Source organism: Pochonia chlamydosporia, chromosome 2 (assembly GCF_001653235.2).
Source record: "Pochonia chlamydosporia 170 chromosome 2, whole genome shotgun sequence".
Classification (NCBI taxonomy): Eukaryota; Fungi; Ascomycota; class Sordariomycetes; order Hypocreales; family Clavicipitaceae; genus Pochonia; species Pochonia chlamydosporia.
This window is the reverse complement of record NC_035791.1, coordinates 1,495,781-1,515,666: the sequence shown is the minus strand read 5'-3', so window position 1 is coordinate 1,515,666 and position 19,886 is coordinate 1,495,781. Positions and strand designations below refer to the sequence as shown.

Sequence of the window (19,886 nt, the reverse complement as noted above, 5' to 3'; positions counted from 1 at the left end):
ATAAATACAATTCATCTCATTATCTACTTTCCAGCAACAGACATTGACAATTCATCATGACTTGCCATTATGCAGCGACAACAGAACACGCATGCCAAGAAAAGTGGGGAAATGTTCTTGGCGGCGTGTCAACGACAAGGGTGCGCCTTGTAAGGCTTCGTGTCTCAGATCTGTCTCTGACCCCTGGAGTGGTGTGTGAGTGGCCAGATGGCAGAGATTTTTGGTTTTTTGCGTGACGCAGAGTTGAGTCGGGGTGCTGGGCTGAGAATGGCGGCGGGTATTTTGGTTGAGTACTCAGTTGGCCGGTACGTTCGGAGGGTTGCCGAGTGTACTGTGATGTTGGATGTCTGTGGTTGGTGAGGTTTCGTCTCGTGTTGGAATGGTCAAGTACTTTATATGCATCAGTGTGATGGTATAAATAGGTAATTTGGAGGTTTGCGACTCGTGACTCTGAATTGAAATATGATGGAAATGTGCGCAGGATGTACGGCGGTTTATTCCGAGAGGTTGAAGCTGGTCAATACTCAAGGATCTGAATTCTGCCACCTTCAAAGGCATAGGGTAGCCTGGGCCGATTGTTCAGACGACACGGACGGCAGTGGAGGCCGCATAAACAACACTTCTTAGGCATACAGTGGCAATGCAGTCAATAAATCCCGACTCTTTGGATGAACGCTCCCAATGTCACGTACGTACTTGACAGAAATGTCATCAATCCTCTCAATCAAGCAAGTATAAGACTGGCATTATATTAATCAACATGGACTACGTTGCAACGTTGCCTACCTACTTACAGACAATATCCCTCAAACGACATGACATACGACTGTTCAGATTCAGAGAAAGAAAGCCCCAAACGTCTTCCGAATCCTGCATGGTACCGTAACTGTAATAGTAAGCCAGAGGGCTGTCCTTCGCCTCTACATCCCAAGTCAAGCCATCCCTTCTCTCTCTCTCTCCACACCACACCATCTCTGGGAGCAGAATTAGGCATTTCATAAGCGACGTCGCAGTATTGGCTTGTCATATGCTCCACAATGGCCTCATATCCTCGGATCCCCGTGGATTGGACAGAGCTTGAGAGCCTCCCAACTCAACTCCCTTGCCCTTGTGCTCTCCCCCTCTTCGACGTGCAGCTGCGTCTGTTTGATCTGCTTTGCCTCCCACTGCGTCTCTCCAACCTGGCTGGTTGAGAGGGCCATGTCCCCCTCCCGAGTAGTGTCATAGATAGCAACCTTGTCCTTGCGATTGTACATCACATACATACATATGTACATACATACATACGTGCGTACATATGCAACATGCCCCATCATCCACGGCAGTTTGCCAGCACAGACCCGTCGTCCAGTCCCTTTGCTTCCTCTTCTTTGGTTCTCTCCCCTCCCCTCCACAAAAAGAACATGCTAGAAGCTTGTTGGGGAGAGAAGAGTGTGTGGTGTACTCCATATTTGGAGGCTTTTTTTCCCTTGGTTCTCTTGGCCTCGCCCGCGCCTCGTCTCGCCCTTGTACTACCAGTCTGTTTTACACTGGGGGCGTGTGATTCCCAATCTTAGTCCTTATTGATTCTCTTCCAAACTTCATTCTCCGCGGCGGCTAGAGATTCTCCTGCAGACGCTGCCCACTTCTTTGCCGTGTCCCATACACTCGCCTCGCTCTGGTCTTCATACGCTACCGTCGATCTTTGATAGCTGTTGTACCCTGCTGCATTCACATCCTGCTGGTAGCCCCCAGCTGGCGGCGAGAATCCCGCGGTTGGATAGTTTCCCTGGAGGTATGTGGGGGCAGCAGTCGCTCCAGCTTGAGGTGGTGGTCCTGCCGTCGTAGCTGTTGATGATCGTGCTTGAACTGGGAGAGATGCCTGAGGCGGTTGATAGCCCATCTGCGGTGGCATAGTAGTCACAGGAGGTGACTGCTGAGTGCTTTGCAGTGATTCACCAGCCTTTGGAGGCGGAGGAATACCGCTCCCCGATCCGGTACTACCGCCCAGAGGGACAGGAACAGCACCGGGTTGTGGCGGAGGAGGACTGTTGCCTACTGTGGTTGTTCGTGTAGGTGTGGCCAGGACATGGCCGCCAGGTTGTGGTGGTGTCACTGGTATGCCAGTTTCTTTGGGCAGTGCCGGCCTGGCTCCAGGTTGAGCAGGCGGATATGCTTGCTCGCCACTAGTTTGGGAAGGGTCCGGCAAAATTTGGCCACTTTTGTTTGAATCTCCAGGGTTGGAAGTCTTGGGAGTGACACCGGTTGGTTTAGCGGCGTTAATAGGGCTAGAGCTATATACCGGGATGGGCGCCATGTTGGAAGAAAGACAAAAAGGGAAGATAGGTCGTGGCAAGAAACGGGGTTGGAATCGTCGTTTATGATGAAGATGGGTTGCTTGCTGGAGCTCTCGGCCGCGGTTTGACAAGAAGCACAGCTGTTGACGCTGTTGGGCGTGGATTCAGCTCCGACTAATGAATGCTGGGCAACGAGCTGGAACACCGTCGAGGCGTGTGCAATGTGATATGTATGAATGATGCCTTGTTGTAACCACGTGGAGAGGGGATGTGTGAATGAATGAAAGAGGAGAACTGCGCCGAAGCCAGAGCAGAGCTTCGTATTTGAACCTGATATGCCACGTAGTTTTGCAGGATTCGATGAAAAACATGAATCAGAACACGGTTGTGTTAGCAGGAAAGCTGACAAGTGTAGCCTCACGCCACAGACCACAAGTTTGAGGATGGGACAAGGAATTGATGAGTTGCAGATACAGAAACGTGGCAACGTCATTGGAGCAGGTGACGTCAGGTGACATGCCCAAAGAAGCAAGTGCGCCGTTGAGTGAGCGATCGGTATTTGCCTGTACGTACGAAATAAAACATGTTATCAATAAATCGCCTATGTGAGGTGATTATTTGCAAATCGTCAGATGATTTTCTCTAGCTGTGTAGAGATGATGTCGGTTAGTTTGTGACCTCGTTAAATCGAACCATGCGTGGGCGGCCAATGCCCCAGTAATACATGCAGCCCACTGCCAACAACACATTTATTCATTAGCGAATACGCAGCCTCTGTCAACTGCAATGATGTCCCAATACATAACAGTTATCCAATAATAACCAAGATCCAAATGATAATCCTTCAATTACCGTCTCAACAAATAGCAATACACCGCTTCTTCCAACTCGTGCATTCAAGACTTTGATGGCACAGCAAAAGGACATTTCCCAGTCGCTCGCTGGCGAACAGCTTCTTCCAGTGTCGCTGCCTCTTCAACGCCTTTACTCATCTTATTCCGGGGCCCAATATCCTGCCACAAAAAGCCCTCGGGCTTTAATTCAGCGCTGTCGCCTGGAACTATGCCGCCCGTCATCCACGTAGCCCAAGCGGTAGGTCCCCATCGCCACCAAAACGTGGCGGGTGTATACCACGGCTCTTTTAGATAATGATTGTGGTACATGCGTCCTGTTTTGGCGTCCGGTTCAGTGACAAACGAGGCGGGTGAGAATCTCGGCAATGCGAGATATCGAAGGAATAGTTTGCGTAGGAGCAGTAGCGTGTAAGTCAGGGCGGATACAGCGACGCTGGGTTCAGGAAATCTAGGGATACAACGAATTAGAATAACATAAGAGTCTTGTGAAAAGAATATGAGGTTTCGTGGTCAATAACTTACCGGAAAGCGTAGCGCATTTTTGCGCCCATCAATACCATCACGATCTGATATCCCAGCGGCCGCAGAGCTTTAGGGTAAGCTGATAGCAGCAAGTCCATCAACACGGCTCCAAGTTGCTCTACTTCGTCCATGGGCCGCATGTATTCGTCTTCGTATTTGAGTGCCCAGTGCGTAACGTCTTCCAGAAACTCAATCCCATCTTTCCACTGGCTCTTACCGAGTTCCGCTTCGTAGTCAATCTCCATCAAGTCGCCTACATATTTCCAAACTTGCGCCACTGCGGCGACTTCCATCTCCAGAAGAGGTCTCCATTCGTACAAACGCATAAATCTTTCAGGCTCAGACATAGCAGTGTAAAGGACGTAAAGGAGGTCTTTATTAAGGATCCTTCCGGACTTAATGTATGGGGCGTGCAGGTAATTCATCCGTGCCACTGCCTTGCGGAGCATTGAGGAAGTGGGAGCATAGTTTGCGAAGCTAGAAGGGTCAGTACTTGTGTACATAAGAAGGATGTGCGAGCTGATGAAGGAGGACAGGCAGCGTACCAGACAAATATGATTTCGGTATCCTCGTATCTATTGCCTATTAGAAACTTGTATCGTGGAGGTGTATAAGAAAGGAGGCGAGGTTGACAAAGGCTTACCGTTTTGCAGCGTGATCAGGCCTGTTCAAATCACTCACCGAAACAAGCAGTTTTGCTATATTTTCCACGGCATAAGTCTATCCAACGAGTTAATAATGACGTTGTTGGCTTGGCTATAGGCTCTTGAGGTGGTGAAAGTGGCTGGCGTCTTACTCTGAACAGCGCATATCGCTGGGAGAGGTCGTAAAAGTAGGGAAACTCATAGGAACTGGTATTTTGCACAATAATCTGAGCATCCTCATTTGTCATATTTGCCAGAGACGCACGGTCTGGGTAGGGAAATCGTTGGCGAATCTGGTTGATGCGATGGAAACGAAGGTACGAGCAAAGGGTGACATAGCAGATGAAGGCGACGATGGAAATTTGACCCCATGAAAGACCGGTCGCAGGCCCATGATGGTCAGCATGATGCTGCAGGCTTGCTGTCGTCGAATTCACACTCATTGTCGTAGCACTTGGTGAATCTGGCACATTCACCGGTGATGTTGTACTCTGCTGGAGGAGACAAAGAGATGACGGTGTCTTTTCGACCTCACGGTCTTGAGTCGGGCAAGAAGCGGGCACAAATCAGCACGAGAGTAAGACCTGTCTCGTTCCTTGCTGTGCTGGGCGTCTCCTAGATAGACCCTTGGTTGGGATGAAGCATGGTGAGCTCAGGCGGGGCTGAGTATTGCTTGCTTGGTCGCTTGGTCGCTTGGTCACTTGTCGCGCTCGGAATGTCCCGTATTTAGTCACTTGCCATACATGGTATGCTTATATTTAGACGGATCTAATTGGAGGGGTGGAGTGTATGCAGTGTCGTGGTCCCAGCTCTTTGGCGTTGAACCTTGAGACTCAACAACAAAAGTTGTTCCTACCATTTCGTTTATCAGCATTGTTACGCTGGGTGTGAAACTTTTTTAGACACATTGTAACACACGGTAATTGATAATTTCTGGTAGAAATAAGCATGCCATGGTAAGAAATTAGGCTGTGCTACCCGAGTTCCCTGTCATGGTGCACGCTTGTGCCTGTTACCAGACCTTGTGCAGCCCCACCTGTGGATCAAGACGTCCGATGCTCGCTTGGAGACTGAGAGCCCTCGGATAAAAGTTGAGCCATCCGGTTGGATGTTGCACTCAACCTCAGTTCAGTGCTTCCCTTGAGCGCCCCACTACTGGCCACAAGCACCTGTCGCTCAGTGACAGTGGCTCAAGCACCGCGTCGGGAAATTCGCGGCCGCTCGAACTGGTTGACCTTTGAGCCTGGTCTGAAGAAAGCATCAGCCTTCTCAACTTGCTTCTTCGTCCACCCAATTCATCCCAACAACCGGCCAGTCTGCTTCGGCAAAGGTCGCCGTTATCAAAATGGTTGGCAAGGTGTCCGAGAGAGTTCTCCTGAGGGAGGGTAAGTCATATTCCAACTACGCTCTGCATCACCGTCCATGATTGCGACCATAGATGCGCTGACTTTCCACCCCAGGCCTGGAGCGAACTGACAATGGCATGAAGCTGACGACCTGGCCGGACGTCGCTCCCATTAACCAGAAGAACTACTATACGTAAGTTCATCCCTCGTACTTTAACAGATTCATTGCTGACACTGATTAGCGACTACATGAAGCGGGATGACCAAGTTTTAGCTTTGCGACTTCAAAACGATGCAACGCGCGACCGGCTTGTTCAAGGTGCCAGAGACCGCGATCGGCTACTATCAAAACCCGCGAATGGCGAATTGCCTCTTCCCGTTCCTGATCTGGCTGAGGACGATGGTGCTGCGACTCCTGCTGGCGGGGACGAACCCTCTCGAATCATTGTCATCCATCCCGGCAGCCAGAATCTTCGCATTGGTTTCGCCAGCGACGCCCTCCCCAGAACCATCCCGACTACTTTGGCGAGCAAGTTCCCCCAAACAGAGTCCGAAATGTATGAGGCCCTGCCCCGGCGACAATTTGAAGCCAAGACTACCGATCAGCAATATGGCGAGGAATGGTCCAAGAAGTATTCAAAAATGTGCAGCGACTTGAAGTCGGAGATGCGCGCCAACAAGAGAAAAGTTTTGCCAAATTCCAAGGAATTAGTCCAGACCTTCAATCGCCGGACAGAACCCGAGATTATTGAAAAGCACAACGACCCTCTGGAGATAGAGTGGACCGACGTCAAGAGCCTCGAGGACCCCGAATCACTAGCTTCTTGCTTCATTGGTAATGATGCTCTCCGTGTGCCCGACGATTCAGATCCCAAATTCAAACTCTGGTGGCCATTGCGATGCGGGTGGTGGAACGAGGACGAATATTCTAGCCAGGAGCATCTATACGATGACTTCGAGACGCTGCTGGACAAGGCACTACGAACAGAGCTTGGCTTGACCACGAATAGTGAATGGCAACAATACAGCTGCGTGTTTGTTATTCCTGATCTTTATGACAAAAAGTATGTTGAGCAAATTTTGCGATCATGCATGGTATGGTTCGAGTTCAACAAGGTTTGCTTTGTTCAAGAGAGCATGGCGGCAACCTTTGGCGCTGGATACACCCAGGCTTGTGTGGTAGACGTTGGCGCACAAAAGACGTCGGTTACTTGCGTTGAAGACGGCCTCTGCATTGAAGACTCGAGAATCAACATGAAGTATGGTGGATACGACATTACCGAGACTTTTATGAAGATGATGCTCTACGACAACTTCCCGTACCAAGAAATCAACTTACGAAGGCGATACGACTTCCTTTTGGCCGAGGAGTTGAAAATCAAACACTGCACAATGTCCCAGGCAGACATTTCTGTGCAGGTGAACAACTTCCACGTCCGAGCCCCTAACCAATCTACACGGAAATACACGTTCAAGACGTATGATGAAGTCATTTTATCGCCCATGGGCGTATTCGACCCGTCAATATTTGACAACAGTACCAAGCTTCGGGGACGACGGAAGCTTGTTGAGCGCTCATGTAATGCCTATGATATCGAAATTCCCGATGACCCGACCTCCGCCGCCCAGCTTGCCATCTTGGCCTTGCTCAAGCCTTCAATCATGGCTACTACGAATGGCCCGTCACAGTCGCAACCAGAAGTTTCCACACCTAGCAAGGAACGGGCTCAGCCATTCAACTTCCTCGGCAAAGGTGATATCGGAGCTAATGGCACGCCTGGTGGTTCCCATGCCGGGTCCCCAGCACCAGAAGGAAATGGAACACCAGCACCATACATCTTCGGGGCTGGGAAAGAGGCTCTGAATGGTGACAGTCCCGCCCCGAGCGGCTCTCGAGCCGCCGGCACACCGGTGCCTGGACAACAGTCTCAAGCGTCGCAGGCCCCTGCTGGCATGTTTGTCGAATCCAACACTCGAACTCCCAATGATATTGCGGTTGAAAGAGAGAGCATTCTGCCCATGGCGCCTCTAGATATTGCGATTCTGACCAGTATCCAAAACGCCGCCAAGGGAGAGGACAAGAAACTGCGCGACTTGTTGGGCAGTATCATGGTTATTGGAGGCGGTTCAAAGATTCCCCAATTCACGGTTGTCTTGGAAGAGAAGATCAAAGCTCGACGACCAGACTTGTACGACAGGATCCTGGTAAGTAGGAGTGCTAGGGACATGGATGAGCAGGTTGTCGCGTGGAAGGGGGCTAGCGTGTTTGCCAAACTCTCAACGAACGACTCATGGATTACCCCATTTGAATTCGAGCGGTTGGGGGCGCGGACACTCCATCACAAGGTGCTTTGGGCTTGGTAGGCAAAATCATGGTTTACTGTTTTACAATGGATGCTGTAGCGGTCGGATCGGATTCTAGGAGTTAGGGAACATGAATTATAGTCATTCGGAATAAATATGGTTACAAGGTGTCATGGCTTGGCGACTGCGTGAGGTACAGTGCTAGTTTCCACACAAATTACTATCAATGGCTGGTCATGTCGTTTTATCTGGTTTGTGTACTTGAAGATTGGGCTACGATATTGTGGCGTTCGGCTCGTCGGGTCTAGCATGGAACCAAGCCGTGGCTTGAGCTTATGTACATAGGGTCTCGTGAATTGACCACAACGTCTATAGAAGAAGATTTAAATGCTAGGCAGTTCAAAAATGGTGATTCGGAAGCTGCATTTCATTCAGACCTTGTGCCTGACCTTATCCGTCTTCATTGCTCGCAAAGGGTTGCTCAAATGCCGGAGGGCAAGTACAACTGCCGAGGCTTATGTAAGACAACCACGCCCGTAAACCGTACTAGCCTAGCAAACCCGCGGCCCAAACATTCATGCGCGTCATAACAACTTTTGAGCTTCCCTTGCACCTCGCTCCGACAACAGTGTTTCATACAGCAGCGATATTCCGTCACGCCATGTGATTCTGCCCACCGCCTCTCATCTAGAGGTCATTCAGCAATCACTCTGCAGCTATGGCATCGATATCCCGGTACTTGCCGTTTGCGCCATCCACAACCACTGCCCAGGCCATCACGTACCTTCTGGGCATCTCGCTCTTCTCCATATCATTCCTCGTCTTCTTAAACAGCTCCGTATCCTTTGTCATCACAGACCTCATCGGCCAGAAGAAGAATGTAGGCGACGTCGTGGGCACGCTTGGCTTCGCCGACGAACTTGTTGCCCTGGTGGCGTGCCCGACATGGGGACTCGTCTCAGACAGACTGGGAGTGCGATGGGTTGCGGTGATAGGATACACGGTGATTGGACTTGCCTTGGTGCTGTTTGTCCAAGCGAAGAATGTCTATCCGCAGCTGTTGCTTGCGCGGATTTTCTTCGCGGTAGGAGCCTCGGCGGCGTAAGTTGTGATCCTCCTGGTGGTGTTCGGAGATAGCTCGACCGAGCCGAGACTTGGGACGCAAGGCTGACAGTTGGATGATTGTGGAAAATGTAGGGCGACCATGGTTACAGCTATACTGCCGTCATTGACGGACGAGGGCGATGGAAGTGATGGCCGGAGTCCATCGATACAAGCCCAACCAGCGATTGAGCGTTGCGTTTTCTGTGGAATCTGAAGTCACCATTACGCCGGAACGATATACGCGGTCATTGTCGAACGACTCGCGCGCGTCTCGTCAGCAGATTGATACGGCGGCTAAGTCTGCGAAGCCGTCTGCGCTAGCTGGGTTTGTCGGCTTATTTACGGGCTGTGGTGCGCTTGTTGCGCTGTCCTTGTTTCTGCCGCTGCCTGCTAGATTTGGCGACATTGATGGAGTGACACCTGGTCAAGCGGTGTCATATAGCTTTTACGTGGTCGGCGCTGTTGCTTTGGTTGTTGCCGCGTTTGTTTTTGTTGGTCTGCGCAATCTCAAAGGTGAGGAGGGTAAAGGGTTGAAGGTTTTGTTTGGCATCTCTGAGCGAGACGGATTTTCGAGATTGGCAGCCGAGGATGGGGATGGGACACAACGCCGGGTATGTTTGCCATTGCCCGTTGAGGGGGGAATCTTTGCAGAATTAACGCTAATGATGAGCAGAAGGTGATTCCATATCTTCATCTAATGAAGGACTCGGTGCTGTTGGGGTTCACGGACTCCAGGATATCACTTGGATATATTGGCGGCTTTGTGGCCAGAGCATCGACAGTGGCCATATCGCTCTTCATCCCACTCTACGTCAACACGTTCTTCATCAGCAATGGCTTCTGCCAAGGCTCGCCCAACGACCCCTCGCCAGAGTTGAAGAAGGAATGCCGCGCAGCTTACGTACTGTCTTCGATCCTTACCGGAGTGGCACAACTGATGGGACTCGTTTGTGCACCACTGTTTGGCTATCTGTCCGGACGAGCCGGCCGGGTAAACTACCCAATTGTTGTGGCTACGGTGTTTGGCATGGTTGGGTACTTGACCCTGCCCCAACTGTCAAGCCCAGAGTTCAAGAATGTTGAAGAAAGGGGTGGAACGCCCTTCATTTTCCTGGTAGTGGCGCTCATTGGCATCAGCCAGATCGGCGCGATTGTGTGCAGTTTGGGATCGCTTGGGCAGGGAGTCATTGCAGTTGAGCTGCCGCGGTCAGTACGACGGGAGCCATCGATTGCACCGGACGAGGATGAGTCGGCGGAATCAGAGCCACTGATCCGCATGTCTACCAACGAGGACTCGGCGTCACGGGTGCGGTTGAAGGGGTCTATTGCTGGCGTATACTCGCTGTGCGGTGGAGCAGCGATTCTGCTGTTGACCAAGGTTGGAGGAGCACTGTTTGACTCGGTGTCGAACGGGGCACCGTTTTACATGATGGCGATATTCAATGGAGTGTTGCTGGTAGCTAGTTTGTTCATGGACGCCTCGCAGGCCTTTGCGAGGGTGTAGGGCAGGCTTCATTAGGTAACGAGTTATGAAGCGCCAATGCAGTATTATTATGTTCCTGATTATCCACGTGGGAGTGTGCACAGCTGTGACAGCTGATGTACGGAGTAAGTCTTTGAAATACATGGAGCACGGAGCATGGTTCCGTGATGATGGGCATGGCTCGGAGCATTACGGCATATCGATTGTGCAGCCACGCAGATGGTTGATGATTTGCATATCAGTCTGGTCTGTTTGTGGCGTCACGATGCGGTGGAGTCATCGGGAGCGTTCCGATCCCGCATTCCATCCATTGTCCATTGTCCATTGTCCATTGTCCATTGTCGAGATGTATCTGTATCTGTATCTGTGTCTCTGCATCTGCATCTGCATCTGTGGATGTACAGAGTAGACTCATGTCATTTGTGCTCCGTACATAACGGACTCATCAAACAGTGTCTCTCCGTAATAAACACCGCAGGTCATCGATCCAATCTTGTCTCGCATTGCAAAATGGTGGCTGGCGGACAATGGAACCGGACAGCATTTCCTGCCATGCGACCAGCAAGCCATTGACGCCATGAAGACGAACGACCAAGTGCCTCCTACAAAAGCACAATCACCACCATTGTACTCTGTATCTTCAAGATTGCAAGAACCACCTGTGGGACCTGTGCCGTGAGGAGAAATCAAAATGCAGTGAAACATTGCGCCCTGATTGTACGGAGCATCCAGTGTGGAGAGCTCACGCCCTTTTTGTGCCAAAATACGAGGTTGGCCATCATGGAGGTGCTTGGCGTTTCGACGACGCGGATATCCGGACTGGAGTGCCTGTCTTGTGAAGACATAGTTTCTGCGATTTACAGCAGGCTTTTACTTTTTGGGCTGGTTTCCCGGTTGTTGTTAGGGCACGATTTAGAATTTGCATCATTGTTTTTTTGGGCCATGGCATGAGCTCGTGTATGTATGGTCAAAGTTTGTTTGGTGAAGGACTGGAAAGCAGGATTTAGGTTTGGCCAGCCACCCACCAGCCACGGATGTTTGCAATCACGCCATTGACTTTGCAGATGAGTACCTAGCTTGAATTGCTTTGCAGAATGAAGAGTACATAAGGAGAATTTGCCTCTGGGGGGGGGGGAGGAGCAGACGTGGTGATGGTTGGATCTGGAAATACCGGCATGTGGCGGATGGTGCTGGCATAGGGCTGATTATGCCCGGGTTACACTTACGGTACAGTTACAGTCAGGGCAACGGTGGCTGGAGGCAGAGTAAAGGGAGGAATTGCATGAGACAAGCTGCGTTGCGTTGCGTTGCTGGGAATATGCAGATGAGAAGTGCGGTCTGTTGTGAATGTAAGTGGTGGCAGATCCGGCATTGAGTTTCCGCATCGTATCGTGTTAATCCTTGCTCGTCATACGGTCGTTGTTGCGTACGGGTGGCACGCCAATCTTGAGTGAAAGGTTATGCTGACAAGGGTTGTTAATGGATGTACGGTCTATGTTAATGGATGTACAACCTGGAGTTAATGGATGAAGTGATAATGGATGAAGAAGGTTGATAATATGGGTGGTTACTCAAAAGGGTAACCAGGGAGAAGACAAAACGAAACAAGTTGACTCCAAGAGCACAAAAGACAATGGCTTTGTTGGAGTTTAAACTTCCCAATGGCTGGGAGACACCTGTAAACCTTGACAACAACCAACCCCCAAGAACCCATTAGATACAGGTCTTTTTCAATAATGGCTTTTTGCCTCTAGACTCTGGTGGACATTGCCAGGGGATGGGGATAGCCAGAAACGATGCATCATGCACCAAGGCCTGCCGAATCGGCGAGGATGCATGTTTTCCCACGGCTCGCAATCACACCCTTTTGTTTCTGCGACATTGAGGGGATTTGTCGAAGCGGGCTTCGTATTCATGGAGGGTGGACGGGGCATGGGCGCCATGTTCCTGTGGCATGAATATTCTGGGTTGGTGAGTTGGACTGGCGATATTCATGCTCTCTTTCGTGGAAATATGGCGGTGACCGGGAAAGACGGTGCCATTAGAGGTGTTTGTCAAGATGAGGATGTGAACATGGCTTGATTCTCTGCGAGTATAAACTCACATGTCCCAACCTCCCTCGGTTGAGTGTTTTTGACATCTCGGATATCCCCTTTCCAACCTCTTTTATACCGGCTCCCAGCCTCATCGGTGGTGTTTACTACATTACTAGTCTTCAGTACTTATTGGGACTTGTCCTTCGTTTTTAGTTTAAACAGTGTCAAACCACATCTTCCTAACCTGGTCTCAGCCCTCGTTAACATTCCAGGCTCGGAAGTTTTAACACTCTTACTGTCGTTATCGTCACCAGGGGGTTTTATCATGAGGTCTCTCATTCTGGGAGCGGCATGTGCCGGGCTAGCATTGGCTGGGGTCGAGCCACGATGGGGATATGATCAGCCGACGACGACGATGGTGACTTATGAGACGGTGACTACTTGTCCTGTTACGGCGACGGAGACCCGCGGCGGAAAGTGAGTGTTTTTCTGTCTCATGAGTTAGACAACAATATGGGGAGATACTAACGATAGTAGGACCGTCTTGGTCACCAAGCTTACTACCTCGACCGTCACTGTTACTGCTTGCCGCGGTTGCAAGGGTGGCGTCGTTACTGTCCCCGGACCAACCGTCACAAAGGGAACGACGACAGAAGTTGAAATCACTTACACGACTGTTTGTCCGACCACCGAGACCATCACCGCCCCTGGAACTACCTACGTGACTACCAAGACTGTGACCAGCAAGGTCGTGACCCGGGTGCTTACCACTTTTTACGCTACCGTCACTCAGCCTGACAAGACCAAGACCGAGATTGAGGGCGTGACCAAGACCATTACTAGTCTTTGCCCGGTTACGCAGGTTACTACCATTGGAGGCCGCAGGACAACACTCACGTACACGACCACCAGCCTGATTACTACGATTATTCCTACGACTGTGCAGGAGACGGTAGTCAAGCCTGATAAGACTAAGATTGAGATTGAGGGAGTTACAAAGACTATTACGTCTCTTTGCCCTGTTACGCAGGTTACTACTATTGGTGGGCGTAGGACAACGCTTACTTATACTACAACCAGCCTCATCACGACAATCATCCCTACTACAGTGCAGCAGACTGTTGTAAAGCCAGACAAGACCAAGATTGAAGTTGAGGGCGTGACCAAGACCATTACCTCTCTTTGCCCTGTTACTCAAGTTACTACTATTGGGGGCCACAGGACCACGCTTACTTACACGACTACTAGCCTGATCACGACAATTATCCCTACTACGGTCCAACAGACTGTTGTCAAGCCAGACAAGACCAAGATCGAGGTTCAAGGTGTCACCAAGACCATCACAAGTCTCTGCCCAGTCACCCAAGTCACCACCATTGGAGGCCACAAGACCACGCTCACTTACACGACCACCAGTCTCATCACCACCATCATCCCGACCACTGTCCAGGAAACCGTCGTGAAGCCAGACAAGACCAAGATTGAGGTTCAAGGCGTCACCAAGACTATTACCTCTCTCTGCCCTGTTACTCAGGTTACCACCATTGGAGGCCACAAGACCACCCTCACATACACCACCACCAGTCTCATCACCACCATCATCCCAACGACCGTCCAAGAAACCGTGACCCAACCCGACAGAACCAAGACAGCCATCGAAGGCGTCACCGAGACCATCACCTCCCTCTGCCCCGTCACCCAAGTCACCACCATCGGCGGCCGCAGGACAACCATCACCTACACCACCACCAAGCTCATCACGACCGTCATCCCCACGACCATCCAAGAAACCGTGACCCGCCCCGACAAGACCAAGACCGCCGTCGAGGGCATCACCTCCGTCATCACGTCCTACTGCCCCGTAACCCAAGTCACCACCATCGGCGGGCACCGCACGACCATCACCAAGACTACAATCAGCCTCATCACCACCGTCATCCCGACCACCGTGCAAAAGACGCTCGTCCAGCCCAACACCACGGCCACGGAAACCGACGTCATCACATCCACAATCACGTCCCTCTGCCCCGTCACCCAGGTCACCACCATAAGCGGCCAGCGCACAACCCTCACCTACACCACCACCAAGCTCATCGAGACGGTCGTCCGTAACACCGTCCAGCAGACCGTCTTCCAGCCCGGCGAGACCGTCACCGCCACAAACGTCGCCTACCACACGGAGACCAACGTCGTCCCCTACACGCAGGTCATCTACGTGTCTGGCCAGCGACAGACCGTCACCAACTTCAGGACGCAGGTCGTCACCGTCGCGCACTCCAGCCTCGTGTACCAGAGCGTCACGGCTCCCGGCCAGACCGAAACTTCCGTCGAGGTGCTCACCGTGACGGAGAGCCACGGCGGCGAGGTCACTCAGGTAGTTACCCTTCCTGGCCCGGCGGTCACAAAGGTCGAGCAGAGCACTTACGTCGTCCAGGAGAGTGGTCCTTCGTCCACCGTCATCGCTACCACGACGGGTGCTCCTGTTGGTGCGGCGGGCTCGAATCACCCTGTTGTTGGGTACGTCGTTGCCGGTATCCTTGGTGCGTTGGCCATGATTTAACGGGGTTGTTTTTCCTTTTCCTCAAAGTTTTCCTTATGTTTCCTTTCATGTCAGCTTCTTTTCTTTTGTGACCTCGTGAGGCTCGTTACTGCACAGTACGGCGCATGGGATGGGACAAGAACCAGCACAATTAGAGGGTTTGCATCATACCTCTATTTTTCATCATTTGGGGGTTTGTTTTTTTAAAATTCGGTGACGTGTGGGTCGTGGAGGAGGTAATGTTCGGGATGAGAGAGGATATTGGGTACATGTGGAATGAGTTATGATTTTTTAATGCAAAGGGAATTCAGTTGGATTTTACTTTTTTACATGTCTTGGTTGAGTAATGAGCCATAAAAATATCAAAATTCACAAAATATTTTTTAATTTTCAATACGTCTAATATATTTAAACCGTACATATTAAACAATGTGCCACAGATTGTGTTTCAGATTGTGTTTTAATGAGGACTTTTCTTTTCACGGAAGACTTAATCAGGGTATGAGCAGCTATGATCTGAGCTTTGCGGCGGCGCTACATATGAGCACATGCAAGTTGGCAGTACTATATAGGGATATTTTATATGTGAGTGTGCGTGTATCCTGTCCGCAGCCATGGCTATCCTATACACCTATAAATCGTTCGGGATTCGGTTCCAGCACCTCCACTACCGCCGGTTCCTCAACACCCGTAAACGTTGTCCCAGGAAAATATCTCGGAATATTAAGCAAAAATGAAGCATTTAGATCAATCCACACCACCATTCGCCGAAGCAATCCGCCCAGCCCCAACGAGTCCAATCCGCCTCTCAGCTCCAACATCCGCACCAACCCGTCCATGTGCATCTGATAGGACTGGACGTCTCCGTGCATCGCCTCGAAACTGGCCATTTTGGCCACGGCCCCAATCAAGCAGTCACTAGTTAGTTTCCTGTCGTCGTGAAATGTATTGTTGATAGCAGTAATGGCATCGTGTTTCATGCGGAGGATATGACAGCCCAAGGTGCTGATGTTGTTGACCGAAGCGTAGTTGGCTGCTGCAAGGAGCATAACCACTTGGAAGGGAGCATTGTCAGAAAGAACTAGGGGAAACCATCTGGATCTCAGCAGTCCTTTGTTGCCAGGTTGATCCAATTCAGGAATGTCTCGGGCCATTTGCACAATGTCTGGTATTGGTGAGTATGTATTCACCAAATAAAGAGGGACCTCCCTCAGTTTTGTGCATATAATGCCACTGTGCCATGGACGCTGGACTTACAATGGTCTGCCAATGCTGGAATATAAGACCGCCAAGGTCCCGGATATGACCTGAATGGATCTACACGGCCGCCGCCAAAGTGTGTATCCATGGGCAGCAACTTTGCAACGGTTTGCGCAAATAGTTGAAGTATTCTGTCGTCTGACAAGTCATCGAGACTGTACTTGTCTGTTGCATCTTGTACGGCCCCCCAGATGAAAGGGACCGGGGCCGCAACTGGACGAGTTTCGACACATTCAAAAGTAACTGTTTGGAGTTTATTTTTCCTGCGACGAGCGGTTTTGGCGGCAGTTAGCTTCCGTGAAAGCTTATCAGCGCCATCTGTTGTGCTGCTATTGGATGCGTGCTCCTCGTTTTGGGATCCTGAAGAGGACGAGTTTGATGGAGAGTCAGACTCGCCTCGTGACTGTGCGTACTGATCACGGTGTGCTTTCCAGGCGCGCTTGGACAGGTATGACCGAAGCTTGCGACTGGTGTCAGCCCTCAAGTCCTGTGGTCGATTACCAATTACAAACTCGAATTCGATAGGATGAGTAGCCTTTGCGGCCTGCATGGTCCGTAGTCTGATCGACGAGGATGCCGAACACGGCGCAGTTGAGGCAGGGAAGAGTTGCGGCTTGCAGCCACCTAATTAGGAAATGGTTGGATATTGTTAACTCCGAATGTGAGACGAGAAACAGTTTACCACAAAGTTGGGTCCGTAGATAATGTATTGGTAATTGACTGTGGCAACGGATATGATGCAGTCCCTGCCGTTAGCTTGGCTTGGTGTGGCCTTAAAGCCGATGGAACCAAGGATCGGGAATATGTGCGTGTAAGGTACAACAGCCAGAAATATCCTCTTAGGCTGCGGTTAATCCCAAGCCTAGGGATGGTGAGAGTCATGGGGATGTCTGATCTTGTCTGGTTGAATAGAATTACGGGTGGAGGTTGTCTGGCTTGTCGACCGTGGGAGGTTCAAATGCAGATGGGAAGGAAGGAGCTAAGGAGGTTGCACCAGCTCCTCTCCGTAAATCCGACAAAGTCACGAGTGCATTCAATTCGCTTCCTGTTCCTTTGCCCACATTTCCAATTCCTGTGTTGCGTCGAGCATGCTTTCTTTTTCCTCAGCTTGGTTACTCAAAATGCCTGTGTTGTCCACCACAAGAATTGTTCGGAGCACCCGTTAAGTGGCGTTAGCTGAGCGGAGGAGTCCAACTCGTCTGGGAACCCAGACTCAACCTCATCGAGAACACAAACGAACGAGCATCACAGGCACCATCCAGCGAGATCCACGGCGCCAAACGGACCTGGAACAGAATGAGCTATACTGATACGATTGGGTCGGGCAATGCGACATGGAGAGCTAACTTTGCCCAACGGCTGAACCAAAGCGCTGGGAGGAGTTGTTCATATTGGTTGCATGGCCACGAGGATCGTCACCGGAAAGAGGGGATTGACAACAACTTGAGTTCTGGTCTAACCAGATCGAGGCAATGCATCTGAAACCAAGTGCCGCATTCTTGACCTGTCACCCTTGAACCATAACTGAGAGAACTCGACAGTAACCTGTGCCCCCAGCTCTCCACCAGTCGGAGCAAATCAAAACTTAGCTTCATGCGCCCCCGTTGAACTCAACGTTCTGACCCGCACATTCCGTCACCCAGGTCTTTGCTCCTTTCCCAAAGAGGTGTCTGCAACAGGCGCCTCTAGTGAAGTCAAATTATATCATGCCCTCAAGGATGGCAAGGCCGTACCTTGTCCAAGTGGCTGGCTAGTATTCGCCTTTTGGCATAGTTGGGGCATTGAAGATCATCACGGAGCTAAGCTCGACTTTCGGGGCTTGAAATCCGTTTAACTTTCGAGATGACTGAAGCATGAAAACGGCAGACACAGCGACGGCCAAACGACGTATAAAAGGTCCAAAGATGGTTGACTTGGACTTTGAGAGGTGCTAAGAACCTTCATAGCACTGAATCACCCCCAATTGAAACATATCAACACACCAACTCGTACGCAGTACCTGTACAACACCATGTCTCTCAAAGGCAAGACAGCCCTCATCACCGGAGGAGCCAAGAACCTTGGTGCCGAAATTGCCAAGGAGCTCGCCGGACTAGGAGCCAACTTGGCTCTGCATTACAACTCCCCCAAGTCAAAGGAGGATGCTGTCAAGTTCGAAAAGTTGCTAAAGGAAAAGTACCCGGGAATCAAGTTCCAGTTCTACCAGGCCGATTTGACCACCGAGGCCGCCGTGAACAAGCTCTTCGATTCTGTCAAAAAGGACTTTGGCAAGATAGATATTGTTGTCAACACGGTGGGCAAGGTGCTCAAGAAGCCTATTGGAGAGATTTCAGAGGCTGAATACGATGAGATGTTTGCGTAAGACATCCAAATCAACGGCCCCATGTCCCCTGCATTAGCAAGCTAACGACATTCAGGGTCAACTCCAAGTCAGCATTCTTTATTCTCAAGGCTGGTGCCAAGAACGTCGAGGATGGCGGCAAGCTCATCACCATTGTTACCGCCCTACTCGCCGCATTTACAGGCTTCTATACTTCTTATGCCGGCTCCAAGGCTCCCGTTGAGCACTTCACTCGAGGTGTCGCAAAGGAACTGCAGCCACGTGGAATTAGCGTAAATGCAGTTGCTCCTGGACCTATGGACACTCGTAAGTGTTTAGCCTCGAAATGGGGATAACACGGCACTAACATGTCACAGCTTTCTTCTACCCCCAAGAGTCCCCCGAAGCTGTTGCTTTCCACAAGAGCCAGGCAATAGGCAACCGTCTCACCAAGATTGAGGACATTGCGCCAATTATTCGGTTCCTCGTCACCGAGGGCGGGTGGATTACTGGGCAGACGCTGTTTGCCAATGGCGGATACACGACCAGGTAGTTAACGTACAAGTATAAACTTGCACTCTCTTGTATGTTTCCGAGATGTATGTAGCATAGGTATCAGAAAAACAATGACATGAGTTTGCACATTATTCGTGCTCCCACCAAGACTCCTACGGCTGCGTATTCCCAGTTCCAAAACTCAATTTCGACTCAACCCAAAAAAACAGCCGGGATGTCAACGAATTTACCGTTGATCTAAAGATATTCCCGGCTAGTTGCTTGTTGAACATCATGAAGATGAACTTGGCACTTTGAAAGCTGATGAATTTAGCTACTGTTGACTGGAATTCCCGCCCTTCCGTGGAGCTTTCACTGTTATTATCCCTCCATAATCCCTCTGGGAGCCCTGCCGGGGGCCGCCTGCAACGAGCTTCGGCCTGCGGCCAGTTTCGCTTGCATATATTAAATGCACCTACAATTGACCTCTTTTCTCTCTTCTTCCCGCCATCAATGCCAACCCAACCGTCAAGTAGAATTTACCTTTGCGTACGGGGAATCCTCATCTGCATCCACAGTCCCAGCTAGTCAAAATGCCCCACATCATCCAAAGCACAACCACAACCACAACCGTCAACCAAACCAAACCAAACACCAAACATAACCACCACAACCATCACCACCACAATGGCGCCCGTCGACA

At 50.7% G+C, this 19,886-nt stretch overlaps 7 protein-coding genes across 7 annotated transcripts; 4 read left to right on the top strand and 3 right to left on the bottom strand.

Annotated features, from left to right (window-relative positions):
- Window positions 1-1,552: 1,552 nt before the first annotated feature.
- Window positions 1,553-2,296, bottom strand: VFPPC_02608 (hypothetical protein; the record flags this gene model as incomplete). The annotated part of the gene is made up of 1 exon (XM_018282230.1): window positions 1,553-2,296. One exon carries the CDS (start codon window positions 2,294-2,296, stop codon window positions 1,553-1,555), a length of 744 nt encoding a protein of 247 aa, XP_018146611.1.
- An 876-nt stretch (window positions 2,297-3,172) lies between these two features.
- VFPPC_02607 (C6 finger domain-containing protein) lies at window positions 3,173-4,739 on the bottom strand (the record flags this gene model as incomplete). The annotated part of the gene is made up of 5 exons (XM_018282229.1): window positions 3,173-3,578; window positions 3,653-4,129; window positions 4,198-4,227; window positions 4,296-4,372; window positions 4,449-4,739. The coding sequence occupies 5 exons, from the start codon at window positions 4,737-4,739 to the stop codon at window positions 3,173-3,175; spliced, it is 1,281 nt and encodes a 426-aa protein (XP_018146610.1).
- Window positions 4,740-5,641: 902 nt separating this feature from the next.
- VFPPC_02606 (chromatin remodeling complex subunit (Arp8)) lies at window positions 5,642-8,006 on the top strand (the record flags this gene model as incomplete). Its single annotated transcript, XM_018282228.1, has 3 exons — window positions 5,642-5,681; window positions 5,757-5,835; window positions 5,885-8,006. The coding sequence occupies 3 exons, from the start codon at window positions 5,642-5,644 to the stop codon at window positions 8,004-8,006; spliced, it is 2,241 nt and encodes a 746-aa protein (XP_018146609.1).
- Window positions 8,007-9,199: 1,193 nt separating this feature from the next.
- On the top strand, window positions 9,200-10,554 carry VFPPC_17592 (MFS transporter; the record flags this gene model as incomplete). The annotated part of the gene is made up of 2 exons (XM_022429288.1): window positions 9,200-9,661; window positions 9,724-10,554. The coding sequence occupies 2 exons, from the start codon at window positions 9,200-9,202 to the stop codon at window positions 10,552-10,554; spliced, it is 1,293 nt and encodes a 430-aa protein (XP_022285685.1).
- A 2,340-nt stretch (window positions 10,555-12,894) lies between these two features.
- VFPPC_02604 (hypothetical protein) lies at window positions 12,895-15,129 on the top strand (the record flags this gene model as incomplete). The annotated part of the gene is made up of 2 exons (XM_018282227.1): window positions 12,895-13,046; window positions 13,107-15,129. 2 exons carry the CDS (start codon window positions 12,895-12,897, stop codon window positions 15,127-15,129), a joined length of 2,175 nt encoding a protein of 724 aa, XP_018146607.1.
- Window positions 15,130-15,731: 602 nt separating this feature from the next.
- Window positions 15,732-16,918, bottom strand: VFPPC_02603 (fungal specific transcription factor domain-containing protein; the record flags this gene model as incomplete). Its single annotated transcript, XM_018282226.1, has 2 exons — window positions 15,732-16,273; window positions 16,366-16,918. The coding sequence occupies 2 exons, from the start codon at window positions 16,916-16,918 to the stop codon at window positions 15,732-15,734; spliced, it is 1,095 nt and encodes a 364-aa protein (XP_018146606.1).
- Window positions 16,919-18,379: 1,461 nt separating this feature from the next.
- VFPPC_02602 (short chain dehydrogenase reductase) lies at window positions 18,380-19,241 on the top strand (the record flags this gene model as incomplete). The annotated part of the gene is made up of 3 exons (XM_018282225.1): window positions 18,380-18,726; window positions 18,786-19,015; window positions 19,066-19,241. 3 exons carry the CDS (start codon window positions 18,380-18,382, stop codon window positions 19,239-19,241), a joined length of 753 nt encoding a protein of 250 aa, XP_018146605.1.
- Window positions 19,242-19,886: the final 645 nt, after the last annotated feature.